General features: G+C 48.4%; 2 protein-coding genes across 18 annotated transcripts in view; both read left to right on the top strand.

The window, feature by feature from the left end:
- Window positions 1-23,858, top strand: part of LOC1281762 (cubilin) — an 87,408-nt gene that overhangs the window by 32,402 nt on the left and 31,148 nt on the right. The gene's annotated exons all lie outside the window — the stretch shown is intronic.
- On the top strand, window positions 1,004-23,183 carry LOC133392256 (uncharacterized). Its single transcript, XM_061652298.1, has 2 exons — window positions 1,004-1,147; window positions 15,357-23,183. The coding sequence occupies exon 2, from the start codon at window positions 15,900-15,902 to the stop codon at window positions 16,008-16,010; it is 111 nt and encodes a 36-aa protein (XP_061508282.1). The 5' UTR covers window positions 1,004-1,147; window positions 15,357-15,899; the 3' UTR covers window positions 16,011-23,183.

Raw genomic sequence — 23,858 nt, 5'->3', positions numbered from 1 at the left:
CCCGGTTTGGAGCTCGTCGGAAAGAGCGTACGGAGAAATGATGGCGGTGTGGGATTTAATTCCCACCTCTTCCGACTCTTCCGACAAATTGGGCGTTCAACCTGGAGCCGTTTTCAGCCTTTCTGGGTTGAATATTGCTGCGCCCGCACACACACACACACAAATGGTGTAAGTCACACTGTACCCGGGAAATGCGTAACCAGGGCTTTATTTAAAATTTCCCCGAAAGAACAGACAAGAGCGGTCCTAATGTCACGCTCAGTGAGGCCTCAGAAGCCAGCGAGCATCTCGTTTAATTAGGCTGCCTAATCAAGGGACAAAACGGAACGAGGGCGTGTGGTTTTAATGCAATTTTCTGTAAATGGAGCTACTACTCGACCAGTTTGCGGTTGCTGAGCAGGTGATCTCGCTGTGTGTATGTGTGTGGGTCGGTTGATTTTGGCAACGTTATGAGTCGGGATTACATTTCGATTCGTTTGTGCCGTTGTCGCTGTATGTAAACGACACCATTCATCAGTTGGCGTGTGAAAACCCGAGCCAGCTCGAGTATCCAGGGGCGACATTCATACGCTGTGGTGTGTCAAACCCAGGCCCCAGTAAGTGTCATTCCTGCGGGAGTGTCTGGAGAAGAAGAAACAGCGAAAAAAACGTAAGAATGAACCGATGGAAAATACATTTTCTTTGCCCCCTTCCCAATGTGAGCTCTTCAATGTATGCTTTCCATGGACAGAAACGGCTCACTCACGGGAAGGGGGAGCTCAGCACTCAGCCACTCAGCTGCGCTGTGTTGGATGCTGGAACATGTAAAAAGCCATGTGCCCTTTTGCGCTTTGCTGGGCCAGAACGCTTGGAACGCTGCCCTTGGTGGTGCCACTCACTGCGCCTTCAGGGTGTGTGCGCGTGTGAGTTGCTGGAAAACACAATTTCCCCGCTTTTCCGCGCGCTGCGATGGTTCGTGCCCGAACCCGAACTGTCGAGCGCGTACGAACCCGCGGTCGGGCCCAGCGCTCGATCGTGTCCGGGCTGGATTGGTGCGAGCGCGTCACCTTCGCAGGCTCGCGCGGTGCAGTCAGTCGATTTTCGTCGGCCGAGCTGGGAACAGTGGCAGCCACCCTCCTTCGTGTAACAGGCCAGCGCGTGCGTGAGTGTATGTGTCTGACCACTGTAGCCAGGCCCCGTGTGGTGGATTGACTTCACCGCATCAACCGGACCGACGGGAAAAGCGTTGACCATTCATTCCCGGGGGATTTCCGCGGACGTAGCGGAGAGCGCGCGTGTGTGTGTGTATCTGTGCACCAGTGTGTGGGCTTTCTCCCCCCCCCCCCTCCCTCTGTTTTGTTGTTGAAAAGCTTGTTAACGCATCGGTTCAAAATCAGGGGATGCTGTTTCCTGGTAATTGGATGCAAAGAGTTGGTGCGAGACGCTTCCTAGGCCATGGATGTCATGTGATGTGAGGGTGATGACGCTCGTGATCGTGGAATTGGATTTCATTCGCCCGTGCACTGATCGAACCCAGAAACTATCCGTGTGATTGAATTCAGACACATAGAGAGATTGAGAGAGAGAGAGAGAGAGACAGACAGAGAGAAGCGGATGCAATACAGTGTGCAGCCTACCTGCACAGCGGTGTAACGTCATGGAAAGTTAATCAAAATGGTGAATACACAGTGATGAAGGATGTTGGTGGAATGAGCACGCGCGCATCTACTGCCTGAGAGAGTGCGTTTGTACTTGTGCGCGTGTGTGAGTGAGTGTGTGTGTGTGTGTGTGCGATCCAGAACGCTCCCATGGGGGACGACCGAGGCTGTGTAACGCAAAAAGGATTGTGTGCATCGAGCCTCTCTAATGCAGACGATGATGATGGCAACGATGCTTCGAATCGGGCACATCGAATGGTCGATGCATCGGATGTGGTGAAATCTAGCCCGAGCATCAGCACCGTTCGTACGAGAAGGAAGGCTACAGAGACAAAGATAGAGAGAGAGAGAAAGCAAGAGATCGAGAGGGTTGTAACGAAAAGGGATGTAAGCGCTTTTAGGTGGAAAGTGCAAACGGGGAGGGCAGTAGCAAACCGTGTGCGTATTACATATTTGCCCTCGCTTCAGCCATTGGACCATTGCAAAAAGAGAGTGTTGGCAAAGAAATGGTTCGGAAACAGAAGAAAAAAGAAAAAAAAAACAAAAGAAAAGCCAGTTGATAATAGGAAGGACAGAAAAAATGCAAACGTAATTAAAAGAGCTGGCAGCTTTTGAAGTCTTTCTCTAAATTTCCGCCCCAATTGGCCACGCTTTTGTTGTTAACATTGGCTTCCTCTACCTTCGTATGTGTGTGTGTGAGTGGGCGGTTGGATTTTGGACATTTTTGCTGTAATATTAAATAAACGAAGCACAAAATTAACTTTTGCATTCCTAGCGCCCGAACCGGTGGCTTTCACTTTTAGGGGTTTTGTAAAAAAAGAAACGTCCCTTTTTTTCACCGGGATGTGTTGGAGGTGTCAGTGCTCCTTTTCCTTCCTCGCTCCCAAAATACACGACCACGATGAGTAGACAAATTGTAGGGTAGAGAGTAAAAAAAAGGTCCAAAAGTACCTTTACACTCGTTCAACACGTAGCAACAGCGCGGCTCTCGCCAGACACAGCAGTTTAGGAGTCATAAAAAACGAACTCTTCACTTCCCCCACTAGCAGCCCTGCTTAAGCACGGTTGCGTGCATGCTCGGTGCGTGTTTGCGGGATGCGCACTCACCCACTACGCGCCCCAAAACGGAAGTGTTCTGGCACGCAAACCCCTTCACCCGTACGGTACCGAAAATTGGTCCCCGTGCGGGGTAATGAACTTAGTAGGGTGCACAAGCACACACATATAGTGGGACCGCTATTAACTTCTTGTTGTAGGGCTAGGACCACACCACGCTGTCGTATCGGTAGTTGCGAAGCGCAACAAGCGCCATCCATTAGTGCCTCGATAACCTTTCCGAGCGCAAAGGCAGCAGCAGCCCAAAATACACACATCCCGCCGTCCCGGGAAAATGGCGCAGCAAAGTGACCGAATATAGCTCATTACTGCATCCATAATGAAGTTCGACCCCTGTCATCCACTCCCCAGTCCCGTCTGAGCTCACGTGATTCAACCAGCCGTCGAGCGGTCCGTGGGGGGTCATAATTTGTCTCCCCCCCGTTTTTTCCCATTTCCCAACCGTCGATTCTTCAGCGCTAAGCCTTTCATCGCTTCCGTGCATCCTCCAGTTTGCGTTAGATGTCTTTCGGGGGGGAGTGGAAGAGGGGTAGGATGGATCGTTCCCCTTGCTCCACCCAGCCGGGAGTTATTTTTCTCACTTCGATCAGCGGGCGATAGAAACATGTTTGTGTTTATCGAAGTGTGTATTAAGTAAACACCGGTGGGACCCCAGTGGTATGAGTTTCGTCGGGCGGCCCCGCCATCTCCAGCGCAATGGAGTTGTCTGTGGACGCTGTGTGTGTGTGTGTGTTGGTTGGTTACGCCATCCGAACCGGTTCTGCTTATGAACTCGCGCCGTCGCTACTCCACTTGGCACACACTTTATGAGGCAAAAAACGATCGAAAAACGCTACGGAAGATAAAAAAATGAATCACCGAATGCGTTTCGCTGGCAGTGCTGAACGATTGTGGCCCGATCATTGGGGTAGCGGGTTGCTGCTGTTGCTGGCTGGCTGGTCGTACGACGGGATAAAAGCGGCAAGCGAATGCTGCCACCGTTACCGGGAAGATTACCATTAATCTTCATCGCAAGATGAATCGCTTTTCATTCGCAATTGATTGCCATCGAAGATCGCAATGGAGGGCAGGCGGAAAGGGGGCGAGGGGGCAATGTAATGTGTAGAAAAGCAAAGCATACAGCCGCGAGCAATTGATTTAGCTTCTCGTGCCGTCGCTGGTGAGTGAGCATTGGAATGCAAATACTGTCGCCGTCAGTCGAGAAAGAGTGTTCGAGAAGAAAACGGATTGCCTTTGTACGTACGGCGCTGGGGACGAGTGAAAAACCTTGAAGCCTTTGCGGCCTGCAGCCCCCCCCACAAGACTCAATACACTAAATGTGCAGCCACAAACACATCCATCATTTAGCGGGGGAGGCATGGGCGCATTAACACACTCGCGCGCATAGCCCCCAAAAAGCCAACGCCGCTAAACTCATGCATCAAATATTCATGGCATCTCATTAATTACGATGCCAGCGAAGCGGTTCTTGCTCTTCCGGGCGCACCCCCGGTTCATTGGCAGCTTCCGGTGGACTGTTTGTGTGTGTGTGTAGGCGTCCTCGGAGTGTTGCTTGCCGAGGGGTACCTCCAGCGGTGGAGTATGAATAAATGATTGCCACTTTATTGAAGGTGGCTGCATATTTGCATTCCGGCCACGCACACACCGACCGAACCGGTTTGATTATTAGGAAAACAATTTCAATAACGGAAGGGCGAGCTGGGCGATCATGAAACGAAACTTATTGAACGATTTTTCCACCCCCTTTGCATGATTGAACTTTTCCCAACAACAGCCGCCCGCAGCCCTCGCAGGGTGAAGTATCGTATTAAGGGTGCATTAGGGCGAATTACACCATTACGGGCAGACGGCGGGGACCTCGAGATGAATATCTTTAATTGAATTTGTATGAGTTTGTGCTTGGATTGCAGGGCTAGGAGAAGCAGAGCGCCATTGGCAGTAAAACTGCCCTTGGCAGCAACGCAAGATACTGGCGAATGCGAAGCGTTCCAATAATTTTTCATACGTCCCGTGGCGGCCCGTCGAGGAATCGAAACGAGGATACAGATTGTTTCGTTATTGGGTTCAGCTTCCGTAAGCTTTATTGTCTCTCAGCGGAACAGGGCAGCGGGGGGCATGCTTTCGCTCTTGAAGATGGGCAGCAGGATAGCAGGATCGATAGCGTGTGCCACACTCCGTTCATCACGCCGCCGCTCCAGTGAAGGCGCCAGCGGACAGGCAGCAGTATATAACCATCTCGAGTGCACACGTTCCGGTTGCGGACGTCAATGATAAAGAATGTTCTTGTTCGCGATCCGATAAGAGCTGCCGAACTGGGAGAACTAGAGGCAGCAGAACCTCCTGGAACCTGGCAGTGGAAAGTATCGTGCTGTCCATTTCCCTTCGCTAGCATCACGCCACGGACGTCTTTGCCCTCGTCGGCAGGTCCAATGAAAGCGAACGATCGGTGCGAATTTGCGGAGCAAAATCGAGTCGTCGGCAAAAGAAACGTTAATAAGTTTGGAAGGAATGATTAGTTCGCCACCGCCCTCCGTTTTTCCTTTCTGCCGGGTTGTGGTGCTGTCTTTGAGTGTGGGCCTTTGCTGGAAATGCTGATTACTCATACCATCCCCCCCCATAATGGACAGGGGTAACGATTGGCCGGCATAGCGAACGAAGCACATAATAAAAGAGCGCGGCCCCCTTGCAAGCAATCGAGGCGGCTCAGGCGATGGACGCTTTGATGGCCACCATTTTGCCATTCTCGAGTGAAATCTTCTTGTTTTTTATGTGAGTCTATGTGTGTGTTTGTGTATGATTGTGTTGCAATGTGTTTTTTCCTGCTTCTTCTTCTTACTTTGGCCACAGCCTGCGTGAGTCTGCGTGAAAGTAGCTCCCGGGCAAACGGTTAGTTTTGGTTCGGTTTCTCCGCTGTGGAGAGCTCGTTAAATTGCCCCCAGAGAATGATCGAGAAGTGCATAACAATTCTCGAGAACGCGCTGGGGAGAAAGTTTTGTTCCACCTCGTCATTGAAACTTTCTCGGTGCTTTCTCGGTGAACAAAACTTGAGCGCTGCTTAAGTGTTTCTAGTTTTGTTGGATGGTTTTTTTTTCTGGAGAAGGCAAAAAAAGGAACTCCCTTTCCGTGGAAGCTGGTAAGATGCAAATCCCATCGCCATCTTTATGGTGAAAGCATAAAATATTGAAGGCACACCTCGGGCACACGCCTAATGTCATCATTCGAGTGGCAAACGAAATGTGCCATCTATTTAGCATTCGCACGTCTCGCAAATTCGCTCGAAACATGACCATCATCATAACTTCATCAAAAGGGAAGCCAAAGGCCTTTCATGTTTATACGCAATTTTACACGTTTCATTTAGCAACAGGGGAAAAGGTTTGAGCGTGGCTTATTATCCTCTCTCTCTTCCCTCTCCGAGATTAGAGATCCTTTGTGGCGTTTAATCAATTTTTGACAACAACAAAACAGGAAACTTTTCCACCCCATGTCAGCATTTTTTCTCTCATCCTGGTCATCCTCGCCCAACTTCAGCAGCCTTTCGCCGGCATCGACCTGAACTGGGTGAAAGTTCGGGTGTTCCGCCTACCCTTGCTGTGCACCTTCCCGGTGGAGAAAACAGTGTGTGTGTCTGTGAGTGTGCGGGAGAGAGAGAGAGAGAGAGAGAGAAATAAAGAAAGAAAATGAGAAATTATATCACCCAAAGACCGGGAACGAGTTGAAAGTAATGGTCCATTCCGGAAAGGTCACACAGCGTGATATCGGGTTGTATTGAGGGAGGAATGGGTGGAGAAAGGGGAGAAAGTTTGCAACAGTTTTCCTCCTGCCCCGCGCGGAATTGGAACGAATTAGGCAGATTTAGACGCCGGAGTAGATTTGAGGCTTTGAGACGGTGGTGGCACAAAACTTTTGCCTTCCGAGAGTGCTGCTAGCGCTTTTGGGCCTCGTAAATCATCATCATCATCATCGGTCAAGGGGAAGGGGATAAGAGAGAGAGAGAGTGGAACCGGTGTAGTTGTTTGCTAGGTCGTAAGCAGGGCGTGTGGTGCCCAAACAGCGCGTCGACTTTTCCCCACACAAAAATGGACACATTTATCTGAGGCGAGTGTTTGGATGGGACGTGTTTTATCGGGTGGCGCAGTGACAGAAATAAAAACATACACATTTGCATAAACGCTCCAACTCCAACGGGGACGGGGGACGAGAAAAAGGGGGTGAAATTTAGCATACAAAAGCGTGAAGCGTTCGATCAATTTATACGAGATAAATCGTGCGAGCTTTACGACCCGGAATTTTAGATTTATTGCATAATCCCGCCACGGTGGAAGGTCAGATTGCGATAAACCGGTGTAAACGTGAAGCATTTAATCAGAGAGATAGAGAGAGAGAGAGAGAAGGAGAAAAAAAGGGAAAACACTTTGCACAGAATCAATCAATGTTGTGTACTTAATACCCAGCTCCCGCCACGCAAGGTTTGAGGCAATTTTCCCAATTAGCTACACCTACCCGGGCCAGGCTACGGGAGCTGTCCGTGCGTTGTGCGTTTGCTAGTAAAGAGTCTCGTGCCACTTACACTTGCCACTTGAGGCACGATGCGCCGCTACGACAGTGGGCAATTTCATACGCCCCGAGCTTCGTCACCTTCAACCGTCAACCGTCTGAAGAGATCCGGGCCTTTGAGGGTTTGACTGGAAGGAAGCAACAAAAAAAAAAGAAAAAAATGGAACGGAAGCAAACGAAAAAATCGCACCCAAGAAAAGGGATGTTAATAGCGGCGTCGAGAGTGAATATTTGAATGGGCATGCTCTCCCGGCAATGGCGAGCAGCTTCGGCATCAGCAAATGGAGAAAAATAGCTTGCAAAATAAGCTGCCGTCGGCCGGTTCCGCTGCTCGGGTGCGGAGTAGCGCAGTGACGTCCTTTTACAACGCCCCCGTCTCCCCATCAAACCGTTCCCGGTGTCCCGGTGGATAAACTCTTGAGTTTTCAAAGCCCGGCACGGCATTATTGCTGTCACCGTGAGGGCAATGGAGGGAGCAATGGACGGAGAAGGTGAACAAGTGCCCCAGCAATACTCACACAAACAAAGTCCTTCAAGCGTTGGCCGTCGTGAGTTGAGGGGAAATAATTTGCCGCATCATCAATTCGTGTGTGTGTGTGTCGCTGGGGCAGGGAAGGGCAGAGGAGGAAGCAAGGTGAGAGGAAATCAACGGGAGAGATGGAATGCTTTCGGTAGACGCCAGTTTCTTCTTCTAATAGACATTCTGAACCATTTTGAGCTTCTATGGCGGATGGCACAAAAATAAAAAGAGGAAAATCTGTGATCGCAAATAGCGTCACCAAGCTGTAAAGAGTGTAAAGTCTTTGATGGAAAAAGAGATAGAGTCAGAGAGAGCGAGAGCGAGAGAGAGAGAGGCACACACAAAGGGAGCGAGGGAATATATTTCCCCGATGGATAAAGGATAGATTTAGGGAAGCAGATAATCGATAAATTTGAATACGTCCGTTTGAATTCGTCCGGGGGTTTTTTGATGATTGGATTGATTTTCTCTGAATAATCGCATCGATGGAAATGGCATTTGGGGTGGGCCCGGCCCGGGCAAGAAAACGCATTTGTGTCGCAGATAATTTAAAGGTACACAACACGTAGAAATTATGTCAAGGATACGGGGCAACAAACGAATGGTTTGAGTGGCTGAGCCGAACCGGATCGGGTTGCAGCTGTCCTTGGTCCTTTTGGTACACGTGTGTATACACACACACAGGTTGGGAGATATTTTTAATGGGTGGAATGGAATGGAATATAGAACATCGAGCATTGGTATCGATTGCCGAACAACAGCGATCGGAACCAAATCCATCGCTGTTCCGGTCTGGCGGGGTCTGGCTTGAGCGGTGTTATAGGAAGATATTTATAAACTTTTCGCGCGGCTCAAAATTAAAACCAGACCCAGATTTGCTGGGTTTGTATTGGTGTGTGCGGGCGCTGTGATCTTGCGAAACATTATGCACTTGAAGCTGTCTGTTTTTCGACGGCGGAGAAGATGGAATGTCGGCGCAATGGAATGGAATTTTGAGATCGAAGATTCCATTGGAGGTCCAAAGATCTTCGCACAACCTCTCGGTCAATGTCTCGGTGTAATTATGATCTTGGAGATTGAAAATATCAGCACGGTTCTTTTGCTTGCAGAGTGTCATCAACTCTTACGCCTAGAGGGTTTCGTACGTAATAAGGTTGACGCTTAAATGTTCTTAGCCTTAAATGAAGTCGCAGATATAACAAAAAGACATCAATTGCGTAGACTAAATCCTGAAATGTGGACCTAATACCGTTTAATTTTGCTCCAAATCCAACAAGGTAGAAAATATTGTAATCTTCATTTGAATCTTGTTCTTTTCCCCGTTTTCTCAATGCTCCAATCAATCGGGCAAATGGGATGGAAAATGAGTAGTTCAATTTGTTTCTGCTTCCAACAGCAACATTTCATTGCACGTCGGAGCAGAACCACACCGTGACAGTGTTTTTGATTGCAAATTGAATCCAACACACACACACACACACACACACACACACACACACACACACACACCACCCAATGATTGAATAAAATGAAGCGAATGTTTTGTGGAGCGTAACCCCAACGAACAGTCAAATTGACCAACGTTCTGGCCCAAACTGGCATTGGTGAGGTGGCAACCAAACCTGATAATTCGGTGCTGTGGTTCACTTCTCCCCTCCTTACGCCACGGTCGGTGGCGATTCGCAACAAATTAATATTAAACGTGCTATGATCATGATTTTAAATAATTTATTCATTGCAATACGTTGCGAATGGGATGATAGGGGGGGGGGGGGGGGGGGATTTTCGGCATCCCCGTGTCCAAAATGTGGCGTGGGGCAATCGGGTCGGTCGGGTCTGGCGCTAATGAAATTCGGTCAGAACACTTACCATGCTGCGGCAAGGGCTAAATGTTTTGCTGCGGAGGTCGGTCTTTTTCCGGCGAATGTTGCGGGACGGATGTGTGGATGAGCACACAGCTTTGCACATTTCCTCGCCACTTCAGTGCTCCACTGCACTTGTACAAATTATATGCAGATAATAGATATTAATTAACGCTATGGTATGGATAAAAGCGCATCGTATCATCGCACTCAAATTGGGTTCAAAAGGTTGGTGGCGGGTGAGCTATGGATGCACTTTTTGTGGATGCAAACAGGAAACCCCCGAATGCGAAATGGTTGCACTGAAATTGAAGCCATTAAAAACTTCGCAAACTCTCAAACTGTACCATGCACAGCAAGAGCAAATGGCAACTCATTAGCTTGCTGAATCCATGCACAATGTGTTGCATTACATTTGCAAAGCCAAGCTTCCCTCTTAGCCCGCACACGAAAGCAAGATTGCAGACGTTAAATTGAAACGATGCGTTCACACGTAACGCAACCGATGTCGATGAAACACAACGAAACGTACCCGTGTCACACCGGCATACCCCAAATGACCCCGCAATCCTCGCCTCATAATGCCGAAAGCCGAGCTGAAGATGAGCTTCCTGTGGGAGGATGGTTGAGCCGCGCACCGTACGGTTTGAAGCATCGGGCACAAGAAGATGTGGGCTGAAAACAACAGTTTCCATTTCCCGGAGCGCTCCGGAACCCGGATGTGACCGGCTTCCGTTTGCAGATTCATCGAAACGATACGAATACGAGCTCGGTGTGTGTGTGTGTGTGTTTTTTTGCTGCTCGTGTGGAGTCTGAGCAACGAGCCGGGCCGTACCGAGCACTTGATCGTCACGGACGAACCGGGCAGCCATGGCATGGCACTCATCATGGCCGTGTCTGTTTTGAGTTTCTCCGTCTGGGGTTGATTTTTTGCTGTTAATGTGCACGTGAACCGGGTGGGGATTTTTTTGTCCGCCGTTGGTGCGCTATGAATCACGTGGCTTTCTGCTGGTAGAGTTTGAATGATGTAATCCCGGTTAACACACACACACACACACACACACACTCCCGCTGATGGACACAGACAGAGGATGAAATGCTTCAATGCTGAGTGTTCCAGTTGGTAGGTTCACTTTGAGCCTCCTTCCCCTTCCCCTTCGTGGGTAACGAGAATTTCTTCGAGCGGAAAATAGTTTCCCGCCATGCTATTGGGGCAACTCCACACACACACACACACACACAAAGCCCTCGTTGATTGCTCCAAAATCAGTGAAGGTGAAGGATGGAAAATAATTACTCGAAGAACTCGGGGCATTAGTTTGGGACAGAGTGGGCCGGGCCAAATCGGACGGATAAGGTCAGGGAGCTGGAGCCAGTCAGAAAACAATCCCGTTTCGGAGTGACAAAGGGAAAAAAAGTTTGAAATAGAGTCATGGCGCACAGGAACGAACGAACCAAGTAGCAATTATTGGCAAGTGATTGTGATCGCTTTCAATTGTTCGTGAAACCTACTCATTAGGCAATGCCTCTCGAACGCCATTCGCTGGAAGAACGGAGAAAATGTAGGTCCCCAACTCGTTGACCGTTTGCGCTGGCCCCAGTGTCAATAATGTATAAGTAACAATCCGCGAAATTTTAAGTACCACCTAAAGCAGCAAGTTCCATTGCTCATTGCCTTGCTTTTGTCGAATTAATAATTAAGGAGGTCATTTCGGTCTGTCATCGTTGGACGGAGCAACTTTTAATGCTTTCCCGACCAACCCCGGACCAGGTTGATTTCTTACTTTCTTACGCTAATGGATAGCCACTCCTAAATCGCGACAAGCTGAAACCGATTTCCACGAACATCACCTTGCTCGATCCGCTACCGAGGCCCGCTGCTTGGTAATGGCGTTCGGCCGTAGGTCACACAGCTGCCCTGCTCCAGACTTCCGGAGGGCATTAAAAACCCGGCAGAAGGTGGGTTCCCCGTACCGGCGAGGGTCACTGGGGGTGACGCCACCCATTAAATCCAAAAGGTTAACGAAGGGCGACCTGAAAGATCGCACAGACGGGTCGGGCACGCCTCGGGACGGGCGCGAAAGTGTTGTTGACCTTGCGAAGCGATTTTCGAGCTGGAAAGCGAGTTTGTGTGTGTGTGTGGGGGAGAGAGACAGAGCAAAACGAGCTAGAAGGAAGCGTTTGCGCGCGTGCGTTCCTTCCCGTTTTCGGCCGAGTAAATAAGGCTGAAGCAGAGAGGGCGAAGATGGGAAGAGATGATGGTCAGGTGAGAAGGGTTGAAGGGAATAGTCACTTGAAACGGACCCTGGGTCAAAAAAGCGTGTCCAAGGTGAGCAAGGATACGCGACCAGTGAGAGAGCGAAGGTAATTTATCAAATGGGAAATTCGTCTCCCCATTCGTCATGGTGGCCGTCTGTAAGGGGGAATGGGTAGGAAACACAAACACACACAAACACAGAGGAACACACTACACATAAACAATCGTTCGCGAATGGTTTGCACCTGATTGCCCTTCCGCTTCCTCTTATCAGCGAGTTCCAGCAGTAGCCGTTCCGCGCGTTTGCGAGCTTTGAACGGATTTGTTTTCCTTCGGGCTTTTGTTTGGAGTGTTTTTCTTACCCTGAAGTGTGGGGTTTCGGGAGGGGGAGGGGGGGCGGGAAAATCTATTTGGCACCGGGACACTTGAATATTCATACATTGGAACACCGCGGATCGCGACGACAGTGCCGAAAGCTCTTTGCACGTGATGTAAAGGTACATTTGCATCTAATCAATGTGTGGCACTGTGTGGCACTGGTGTGTGTGTGTGTGTGCGTCACCGTCTGGCGATGAGAATAGAATACAATCCTAGGGGGGTTTTGTCAGTGCTTTTTTGCTGTGCTCTTTTCTATAGCGAGCACATATTTTACCGATTTTCCAATCGTCGGAAAACGATCAACGGCCGTTGTGAAGCGTGCGCGAGAAAGATTAAAAGCGAGATAGGATAATTGAATCTCGTTCTGCGCACTCCCGCCTCGGTGCGAACATTTAATAAGCGACTCCACGCAATCGTTCGCCGGGATCGGAATATCGGTTGTTGCCTCCTTTCCGCCCTCCCGCACCCCACTTTCCCATGGGCCTTCCTGCGGGTGGCTTTTCTCGTTTTCGAAGAGCAGCGAGATGCTTTGTACGGTGCCCGAAGACAAGTATTGATTTCTTGCCAGACTGGTTGTGCCATCTTTACATTTCCCGCCCCTCGTGTCCCTCTTGCTCAACCACCGTTTTACGACCATCGGTGTCATGTTACGCGACCACCAGCTCGGATGTAATGTGTGGCGTCTGCCGCTGATAGATGTTGCTGATTGAAGAGTGAGTCGGCTTTTAGCGGCGGTACGGTTTCATGTCTACCTGCCAATGGCCCAGGCTTTTAGTCGATGGTATCGGTGTAACCAGGGTGTAACCTCCCACCTCCATTCCAGCTGCCGCGACGCATTCCGGCGGCCCTTATGGTCGGAAAATCGATGGCCACCCTCATCATCCGGTGTGCACTTTTCGGCTTGGGAGATCTATAAAATACAACTACACACATTTCACCACCACGTACCGACTCTGCCGCGCACCCTTGTGTGTGTGTGTGTGTGCTGAATCGTGCGTGAAATTTGGTATGTTTTTCATGACCCACCGTTGCCTAGCCACCCTCCGGGCTCCGACACCCCGCCGGGCTGACGTGCTACTGATCCTTTGGGCTGATTTGGGCCGGGCCAAACTGGGCGAGCAGTTATCCTTTTTAGCTCATTTTACGATCAACCATCGACTGCTCGTTTCCCATCCCCTGTTTTTTTTGGGTTGCGGGTGGATACGCATGTTCTGGTAAAACGTGTGTCTATGGGATTGTGTGTTCGAGTAGTCGATTTGCTCGATTCCCTCCTGGGTGCCTTTCCGGTGAGTACGTGAGCGGTTGAAGCTCGGATTGCTGGAGTAGATACAGACACACAAAAAAACACACACCACGGCCAACGTGGTATAGATCAAACGTACCGACTTTAGTGCGGGTTTGGTGAAGCATGTAACGCAAAAGGTTTAGGCCGAGATTTATGGATCTTTTGACTCAGGGCCATCGGGAAAATATTGTACCGGATAATGTTTTCTTGCACGCCGAAGACATGAGCCTACATGCCAGAAGCTGCAAAGATGCTTATGGTATTTAATTAAATAAAGGAAAACAACACAGCACAAATACGATGCTTCGTTCGATTATGTTTGATAATTCTCGGGGAAAATGATTAAAGTCATTACCGGAGGGGGCTACGGTTGTTTAAGCTCGTTTAGAACGCTACGTTGCAGTTGAGGAGCGCGAAGGTATTTGCTGAATCCTCTTTCAGCCGGCTGGCCGGCCGGAATGTCCCGGAACGGGAGCTACTGATCGATGGACAAACCTTGTTTTAATAACGATTGTGTCGTAAATTTTCCTTAATTACTAATAGCCGGTCGGAAAAGGTTATTGGGCGGCGGCGGGTTGTGCCATAAAGCACAATATCGGGGTGGGCGATGTATTCTCTTTCTTTCCCGAGGTATATCATGTTTAGAGAGCCTGTCCGGAGAGTTTTGTGAAGGTCACAATGGTCGAAAGCGCAATGAAACGTATAGGAGTAGAGCAGGAACCTTGTTTTCTCGCGTTCTCATTCGTATTGTAGCTGCAGTGTTGTAGAATGTCTTTGAATTTGTTTTGCTCACGATCGAAAAACAACAAAGATAATTACATTCGCTAAATGAGATAAACAATATGCACGCCGCAGACACAATACATTATTGGAAGTAAAGTTTTGCTTTGATTCTGGCAAAGCTGTAAAGCGCTGCCAAACATGAAACCATTCTCAGGAATGCACATCAAACGGGGCCCGAGTTTCTGCATGCATGTAAATATTTGAAAAATACAACAAAAAGAAGCCGTGGAAAACAACCGCTTCCCTCATTCCGCTTCGTCATGTGGGGTGGTTGTGTGTTTTGCTATTATAGATTCCGCTTCCCGTTTGGTGAGTTTGGGCGGCAGTAAGAAGAGCGAACAGCCATCCCGTATCCGCAAACGAAAACAACAGCACGAGCCAAAACATGATTGAAATTTCTCATTTGAGTAACGCGCAGCTAGACGTTTGGCGATGGGTTTGAGCAGATCCAGCCGGTTTCACCAAACGCGGTGGTGCACACGATCCAATCACGCCCGAAAGCAAAACACTGAGCTACGCACACACATACAGACACACACGCACACACATTGGAGAGGGAAAACAAATTTCTTTGTTGCGGTACGTTGGCGATTTGTTAGTTTTTTTTGGGTATTGACCAGTGGAGGAATCAATCTAACGCTTCTAACGCAGGTTCAAGCTCTTCGTTGAGTTCTGGACGGGTGAACTTCAATCATTCGAAGATTCGAGCATCGGAGTAATGTTTTTTAGTACTAATTTTAGACTCGTTAAGGTTATGTTTTCTTTTTTATACGACGTCTCTTTCTCTCTTGCTCTCTCTCTATGTGAATCTGGACATCGTTGTTTCTCTCTTGCTCTTTGAATGCGTTGCAAAAACAGTACAACGGAATGGACAAGTGATTCGTTGTGATTGGGTGCAGCTTCCCAAGAATGAAAATCCAATTTGCAGTGTGTGTGTAATGTAACAGTTTCTAATTTACAGGTGGCATTCCAGTATTCCAGTGACCGGCGAGTCGAGTGAACAGTGATTGATAGTTGTGTTGTGCAGATAGCCTAACATTCAGGCGCAGTCGAGCAGTGCTCCCACTGACCGACGTATGAACTAGCAGACTTGACCGATGGTGTCGTTTGCCAAGCAACAAGTATCGCTGCAGTTCCAGTTTCGCTTCTAACCAACCTTCCAAGCGTGTGTGTATGTGATTATGATGGCTGCCACAAGAATCCCAGCGGCATACGACGTGTGCTAGTATTGGCTGTGTGCTAATAGCGAGATCCGTGTGTGCGTGTGTGCGGTTTCATCGCATCGCAGGATCATGATCTGAGACCAGGCTTGCCCCGGGGTCTACTAGTTGTGCATTCTACCTGTGCACGTTCCTTGTGCATACTTCCGTGTGCGTGCGTACGTGCGCGCGTGTGTGTGAGAGTGTCCGTGGGGGCCTGCCTCCCACCCGCTTCGGAGAGGCCCGTGCGTCAGTGTGCGGTGGGCGTTTTGTAGCAGCCAAAATTTCCCAAAACAGCTAGTTGAATGAGTAACAGTGCGATGGTGGCCGTGGCGATCTGCTGTATACTGGTGCTGCTAGCCGTGTTCATCGTGCTGATCATAGTGGTCGGTTCGACGATGGGCGAACCGAAGTGAGATAAGCTCCAACTGGGGCCAGGACACTTCGCCGATGGATAGCCAAGGCCCCCCGGCTGTTAGAATTTGGACGGATTTTGTTCCACCGGTGCTGCCGCTACCGCCGCCGACGCCAATGGCTGCGGTGGCGCGGATAGCGGCCGCGACGAGCGTGCTCACCATCACCACCAACACCACCACCGTCAGCACCAACCCCACCAGTCTCGTGTCCTGCGCGCGCGGCGCGTCGCTCGTGGCCAGTAGCCGTAGTGAGCGTGTATAATGGAGCGTGTGTCCAGCTACCACTACCAACCGACCGTTACCACCACCACCACCATCACCACTACCCGTACCATCAGCTGCTGCGTTGCGCCATCGCGACGGTAGAACCAATGGCGTAACGGGCGAAATGTGGTAGAAGCGCGAGTGTGAGTCCACCACCACCACCACCACCATCACCATTACCATCGAAACGGACCTCAAAACCACCCGAATGAGCGAGCGAACGTACGAACCAACCAGGCACCGGGCGAGGCAGAACGACCATTAGCGAGAGAGAAAAGCAAACCGATTGCAAACAAAAAACCTTCCTCCAAAAACCCTCCCAAAAAAGGCAGTGTTAGGGGAAGCTACCGGATTAACACTGATGTCCCGGGCGGGCGTCAGCGAAGAGCGTTTTGTTTTATGCGGCACAGCCTAGCCCCGAATCAGCTTCGAATAGTAACTCACCTTCTCGGCCAACTCGGTCTCCACTACTACTTGGGCGCTCGGTTTTCCCAAACACGTCAAATTTTCACACTTAAAATGTCCTCTTCTTGAATTTACGCGAAAAACGCTTTCCATTCTGTCTGTCTACACAAAACGATTCGTACCCTTTAGTAGTCAATCAATCAATCCCCATCGTACGCTTGTTGCACCTGATTCGCACCGCCTCTCGATAACAGGAAGAAGAAGTAGACGAAGAAGAAGAAGAAGAAGAGGACGAAAACAACAACTACTACGGGCACACACTTGTTCATACTGCGTCAAAAACACACGTCAAAGCACAGCACACGACACTCACGAGCAATGGAATAAAATCTTACACACCAATTCTACACAGCCGTCTTAGCGGGGGCACAAAAACAAAAAAAAAAAAAAAACAAACGAAACAAACAAACAAAAAAAGAAACCAAACAAAACAAAGCAAAGGCTAGTTTTAGAAGCAAAGCGAGCAAGCTGCATAAATATCTTTTAAAGTGAAAGAAAAAGGGCGCGGCAAAACAAAGGAAAAACCGTGAGAATAGAAGTAAAACGTACACACTCAAACAAAACACACACCGATACACACACACACACACACACACACACACACACACACACACACACACACACATACAAGGTCACACAAAACACATCTATCTAGTACAGAAAAAACAACACTCTTAATGCTACTTAAACTTAAACTTCTAAACTACTAAAAGAGACTTAGCGATACTTAGTTGCATGATTCGGGCACGCTGTAAGAGTGCGATAGAGCGAATGTGTATGTGTGTATGTGTGTGAAAGAGGGAAGGCTAATCACAAACAAGAACGAGAAAATAGAACAAAAGAATTGAACAGAAGAACAAAAAAAAAAGTATTCAAAAGCTGAATAAATGGTTGAGTGTATAAATCGAAAAATCAGCAACACACATATACTTAGAGTTTTAAGTAGAGCCATCCGGTAGCTTCCAAACAAGTAATATAAAGAGGGAGAGAGAGAGAGAGAGAGAGAGAGAGAGAGAGAGAGAGAGAGAGAGAGAGAAAATAAAGAACGAGGCACGAGCCAGTAAAGATGTATGGAATTCGAAAACAAAGGAAGGAAAATTATACCAAAAACAACAAAAAAATCGAACGATCACGAACGAAACATAACAATTTGCCGTGAACGAACAGGGCAAGGGGGTTGGTTGCGAGCTCGCTCACCGCACTGCAGTTTGTCTCTTGGCGGTGATTTTAGTTCAGCAACAAACAAGGACGCTCCCCGGCAGGAACGTTGAAGCGCGTGCAAGCAGTGACGCACTCTAGTGAACACATATCGTTTATAGCAGCATCTCGTACTAAGGTCGGCAGAGTATAACGCAGTGTTAAGAGCAAAACCCCGCAAAAAAAACCTGTCCCATATAAACTTACTTAAGTGTGAACGTGAAGAAAAAGCCGACCAAACAACACCTTCCGGCAACACAGGGCACCTCCAACTGTACCGCGGAGCTCTCGGGAAGGGGATCGGTTCACGTTCAGCTCTCAACTGCTCTATCCCGATATTCCGTTCGTGCATTGACAGTTGACGGTCGGAATATACACATAAAACAAAAAAGAAACGGTTTTGCTTCTAGCCCTCCCCCTTCCCCCCCCCCCCCCCCCTTTTGTGTTTGACCGTTGTGTAGGGTTGCTGCAGGTTCCGTTCCGTTGTGTCCGGCATGTAGGCTAGGGTGTTTGTTAAAGTTTGTGGTTTTGATATAAAAGAAAATGAGTAATCCTACGGGCCAATCGTAGGACGCCCTTGTATCACCCACCCAATGGCAAAGAAATAAAGGACACACATACACACACACGCGTGCACACATACACACTCACACACACCTTGACAGCAGGTTTACTTTTTCCCCTTTCAACACTAACTCTTACCAGCATGTCAAAATGGGAGAGCAGGGCGAGAGTGTGTGTGCCAAAACAGAAAGAAAAGTGTGCGAACGTGTGCGTTTGTGTGTATGTGTGTGTGTGTGTGTATGCGTATGTGCAGTGAGGGGTTGATAAATCACTATAGTCGTGGGTAGTGATAGTGTTAGCTGTAGTAGTATTATCCATTACTTCCATGTTGTTGTTGGCCAGTTTACCGTTGTTTAATGTGCGCAACAGAATGTAGTTAACAGAACAGCCTTGTTTACCATCGTAACGCATCGAATGCTAACATTTTGAGAATGGTTGAGAAGGAGAGACAGAGAGAAAGAGAGAGCGAGGAAGAGAAAGTGAAACTGGAAGCTGGAGGAAGGTAGAGCAAGAGACTAATAAGCAAAGCAAATTGTGGACATGAAACATGAAGCCGTTTAAATGCTTTCGAAGCAGCTTTCGGAATGCGTCGGAAATCTGTAACGCACAACTGTACGAATGAAATAACACAATATACATGTACGGAACACAAAAGTATAAACCAAACCCGAACCAGTATATGGACAAGCATATGGACATGAAAATAAACTGAAAACAACCTGAGACAATAATCTGTTTCGAGCAGGAAATCAACCAAAAACACACACACACAAATCCCATCGAAAGTGAAATATACTGTTGTTATCAAAAAAGAAAGCAAGCACATTCGGATTTCAAAAGGATTTGGAAGTGACCGTTTTGTCACGTCACAGAACACATTCACACTCACACGCACACACCCCAAACAGACACGATCCTCCCCTCGACACGATCATCCAGCCGACTCGTTGTTGTGTCGTCGTGTGTGGTTTTTTGTTGGGTGAATTAAATAAAGCTGCTCAAAGCTCACCTTGTGGGAGCTCTCGCGTTGGCGTTGCCACGGCGCATTAATTATCAATCAAAGCAGTAGCAAAAGCAGGAAGCACCGATCGGGTTGTCGTCTGGCCTTGGCTAAAATTAACCTGTCCTTGTTGGTGGTGGGCTGGGGCAGCAAAGTTCCGCACGCTCACCCATTTCAAGAGCTTCTTTTATTCGGGTCAAGTGGCACGAAAGGATGCGCTCTCATTTTCATTCCCTCCGAATGGTTGGAGCACCACGATTTAGATTCAGTTGACCCGGTTCCCCCCGGGCCAGCCGATTACAGCGCGCGGGCTGACAGCTTCTTGGAAGTGGGAAGCGAAAAGAATTGAAAACTCCTGACCGCTGTGTAATTAGATCAACGTGAGGTTGTCAATTACGGCGGCGGTTGGTTGCGGGCGTGCGCGAAGATGGGACAGACGAGACGAGGTTTTGTTTTATTGTGAGCTTGCTTCCAGGAAGAACAGAGCGTAACAATGCACTGAACGAGCAGACCAGAAGACTTGCTTTCCAGGAATCTTGAGCACAGGAAGAGCTATATAAACTATGGCTGATCTTTGGTGAGACTTTGGCCAACGGCAATGTGTTGTTGCATGTGTTGTGCTTGAAGGATTAGATGTGTTCTATTCCTCAGCGTTGGTGCTTTACCAACTTGTTTATATTGGTCGATAAAGAACACTCATTAAATGTGCCCTTCAGACTTGCTTTACTAGACACAGCATCGCTATTATCGTTGTATAATTTGACCATTAACCAACCTTCCTTTAAAAAACGTTCTGGATTGATCCATCGTTGCTGTATGCGTCTCGGCTTTTAAGCAAAACATCCTTAATTGAAACTCGAGATGAACTATTCCCCATTCATGCGAATTTAACAACTGCCACACCCCATTTCCATGGGCGCCGTTGCTTTCATTTCCGTTTTTTCATCCACTCAGAGGACCGAGAAAACCGAGAAACTTTCTTCCCGCTGACTTGAATGCAGCGGCAGTGTAACGGAATGCCCGTGAAAGTTCGATCAAATTAAAAACCACCATTGATTGACGGGGAAAAGGGAAGACATGCTAGAGAGCATGGAAAGAAAACGTTACCCACAGGAGGCGATGGGAAAATGGCGTGCTAGCGCGATGCTGATAAAGTCGTGCTCGCGCTGCAACGAATCCGGGTGCACGCTTGCTACGCCTTTGCACTGGCGAATCTAGGTGAAGGATGCTGGATGCCGTATTAATGACGTCTTCGCTCATCGTGTTCACCCGCACCGGCACCGTCGATAGTGTGGCCCAGTTCGATGTCCACTCGATGTCTACTTCGCTGCCGCGCCCGCATCGAGACAATGGCGCGCTGCAATGGAGATGTAACGCCTTTCCCTCAGCACTTTCAAGTTCAACTTGGCCGGCCGCTGTACTTCCCCGTTCGCGAGGGGGGCTTTCGCTTAAGCGTGCTTAACAGAATCCACTTCTCGTTGGGCGCTCGCTGTTATTGTTGTCGCCTGGTTCTTCCCGGGTACGATCACGCGCATTTGCGCCTGTTTGGCAGGGGTGTTTTTGTGTTTGCGCTTTGTCCTTCGCCGGGCGCTTCTGCACGGCCGTCATCCAGCGTCTATTGTTTCGCGCTTCTCTTTTCACTGCCTTTGAATGCGCAAAGAAGCGCTTAAAGTTTTGCACCAACCGATAGCTGGCCCACATAAAGCCCACGCAAAAGGATGTTTATTTCTTCTCGCCCTTCCGTTATCTTATTAGATCGCTGGGCGAGGGGCGGGAAAGCGGGGACAGAATTGAAGAGCCCGGAATTGAAGTGAATGTTCTGGGGGAACGGTTGGGAAGGAAGGCAGACGCTTCCGGTGCATGGTCGTTGCGCTTTTGTTGCAACCACTTCAGCTGTCAAACGGGCATCCCGAGGCCGAGCGCGTACGGGAAAGGATGGTTGCGCGATGCTTCGACGGTGTTGTGCTGGCTTCCAATGGTGGTGCGCTGCACGGTTTTGATGTGCTCAAGGTTAGCGCAGGCAAAAGAAGACAACGTCCCTGGGAGCCTACTGCACTTTTTACGGTCGAGTGAAGCGGCACAATGTGTAATTACGTGCATCTGTACTGGAGTGCACGGAGCTGTATTTAATCATATGCAACGGTGGCTTGCAAAGTGTTGTTCGAGGGCTTGGGCGGATGTGTGTGTGTGTGTGTGGGAGTGTTCATTTTTATCACCCGTTGTGGAAAGCACATCCAAGCGAAACCATTGCCATATGAACAAGGGGGAAAAATTTGAGGCTATTCAGAACGAAAGAACTCTTCAGCTGTCACATCTTTGAATGTATCGAGATAGAAGCATGGCGTTCGCACACTTCCTTAATGGAACTAGAACGATGTTAACAAAAAACTGAGAAATGAATGCCGCCTATTTCGGATGCTTGTGCATCACATTGCTGCTAATTATAGTGAGAGGATTTTTAATGTCTACGAATTGGCAACCAAGATCATATTACGCTAATTGCGTGAAATGGTCCATTAGAGAGGCAATTACTTTGTGCGCTTTCGATACACGTTTTCCACATGGTTCGCCGATAGGTATTGAACTACAACACACAGCCAATGTATAGAGCAGACAAAAGCAATGTAATGAATGTGTGTGTGCTTTGTTTTATTCGACAAGTTTATCTCAACCGTTACATGCAACCGTGTGTTGTGTGCGGCTTTCCGGTTGTGCGATAGCGTGATCAGCTTCGATGACACGAACAAAACACAGGAAACGGCAACAACCATACCATACCACACAGAACATGAAATACCAGTTGCAAAACGGAACAAAACAGAGAGTGAAGCCGAAGTGAAATGCTCCATTATCGCAAACAATTACCGAACAGAGGATGCAATAGAATGTAAAGCATGTTGCATGCCGTATATTTACACTGATTAAAATCCACAATAGCGAAGCATAAATCAGGCAAACGGATGGGCAGAAAGGGGGAGGAAATAGTTACAAATGTGTATTGGAACAGGTGAATGTTTTTAAATGGATAAACAGTTGCATGTATCATTGTCTCAAGGATTTAGTACCGATCGAACTCAATGTTTTTATCCCACTCTCCTACCCCCTTTTAACAGTGTGCAAAGCGCTTCTATCACATAGATAGAGCCTGGGTGGGGGGAAGCGGACAAAACATGGCACCCGAGCAATCAAGGCAAAAAAACAGAAAATAAATTATATAAAAAAGAAACTTTTCCCTTCACCGCGAATGCGTAGCCAATACCAGCAAACCCCAGTCTGTGTAAGTAGTGTAAGTTATATTATACCTGTTTGCTCAACCCAGCACACGTACACACAAACACCCATACACACACACACACCGTTAAAAAAACACTCATTCACACTAAGAGACTAAACCGCTGCGAGGGAAGGCGGGGTGCGTTTCGACGACGATGGACGCTCGACATGAGTGTGCGGACAATGGAAACGCGCGTTACCCAGAGATCGGGAGTGAAAATCGGAAGAAAACAGAGGCAAACAGATGAAAATCCCTGTCCCGGTCTCGGGGGTTTAGTAACGAACGGAATGAAGGTATGGAGAGCGAGAAGAAAACACACAAACATATAGGGTGGGAGGGTGATGCTCGATGCGTTCCGATTGGTGCAAATGAAGATTAATAAAAGAAAAGTTAAACAGTACTCGTTAAATGATCGTTGTTGTTTTTTTCTCTGTGCTACATGATGAACTTTGCATTTGCTGGATGCCGGAACCGATTTCCAATTGTCTAAACTATCAGGCGTTTCATGACACGGTAAGAATGAACGAGGGTGCCTGGAATGATGAGGGGTGCCCGGGTTTGGAATGTGATTGGCCCTTGATTGCTAGACGCTTGACCATAATTTTGGAGATGGCTGAGGGATGTTTCAAAAATAGCTCTTTAATAAATATACACCCCAAAGAACCGTGTACCCAGTATGACGTAGTCCTTTTTGCCGCTGGTGTCTGTGTATGTGTTTGTTTGTTTTTTTCGGTTCGCTATATTTGGCACGGTAAATAAATGAGCCGGGCTGTTCAAAACTGACAGTATTATTAGGGAACAGATCGGCTCGGCAAAAGTGAAGAGTCATCCAAACCGTACCGTGCACCCATAAGAAATGGTGGGCAAGAGAGAAACAATAGCAAAAATAGATGACTCGACAAAACTGCAGCCGACGGCCCCCCAGGGGGGGCTTGGGTAAGGGGTCACACTTTCCGGAGCTAATTTGTAGGCTTTTATGTCTCCTGACAAAACCCCATTTTTGTTGCCAGTGGTGGTGATAATACAACACAATTCGGTGCGTTGTTGCTGTGGTGTCCAATGACACTGTCACATGCTTTTCGCT

This window comes from Anopheles gambiae, chromosome 2 (assembly GCF_943734735.2).
Source record: "Anopheles gambiae chromosome 2, idAnoGambNW_F1_1, whole genome shotgun sequence".
Lineage (NCBI taxonomy): Eukaryota > Metazoa > Arthropoda > Insecta > Diptera > Culicidae > Anopheles > Anopheles gambiae.
The sequence above is the reverse complement of the archived record's forward strand: the minus strand, read 5'-3'. Positions and strand labels throughout refer to the sequence as shown.

Bases quoted from the DNA above. Each gene is read 5' to 3' on its own strand.
- LOC133392256 (XM_061652298.1), top strand. From the start codon at position 15,900: ATGAGTAACAGTGCGATGGTGGCCGTGGCGATCTGCTGTATACTGGTG.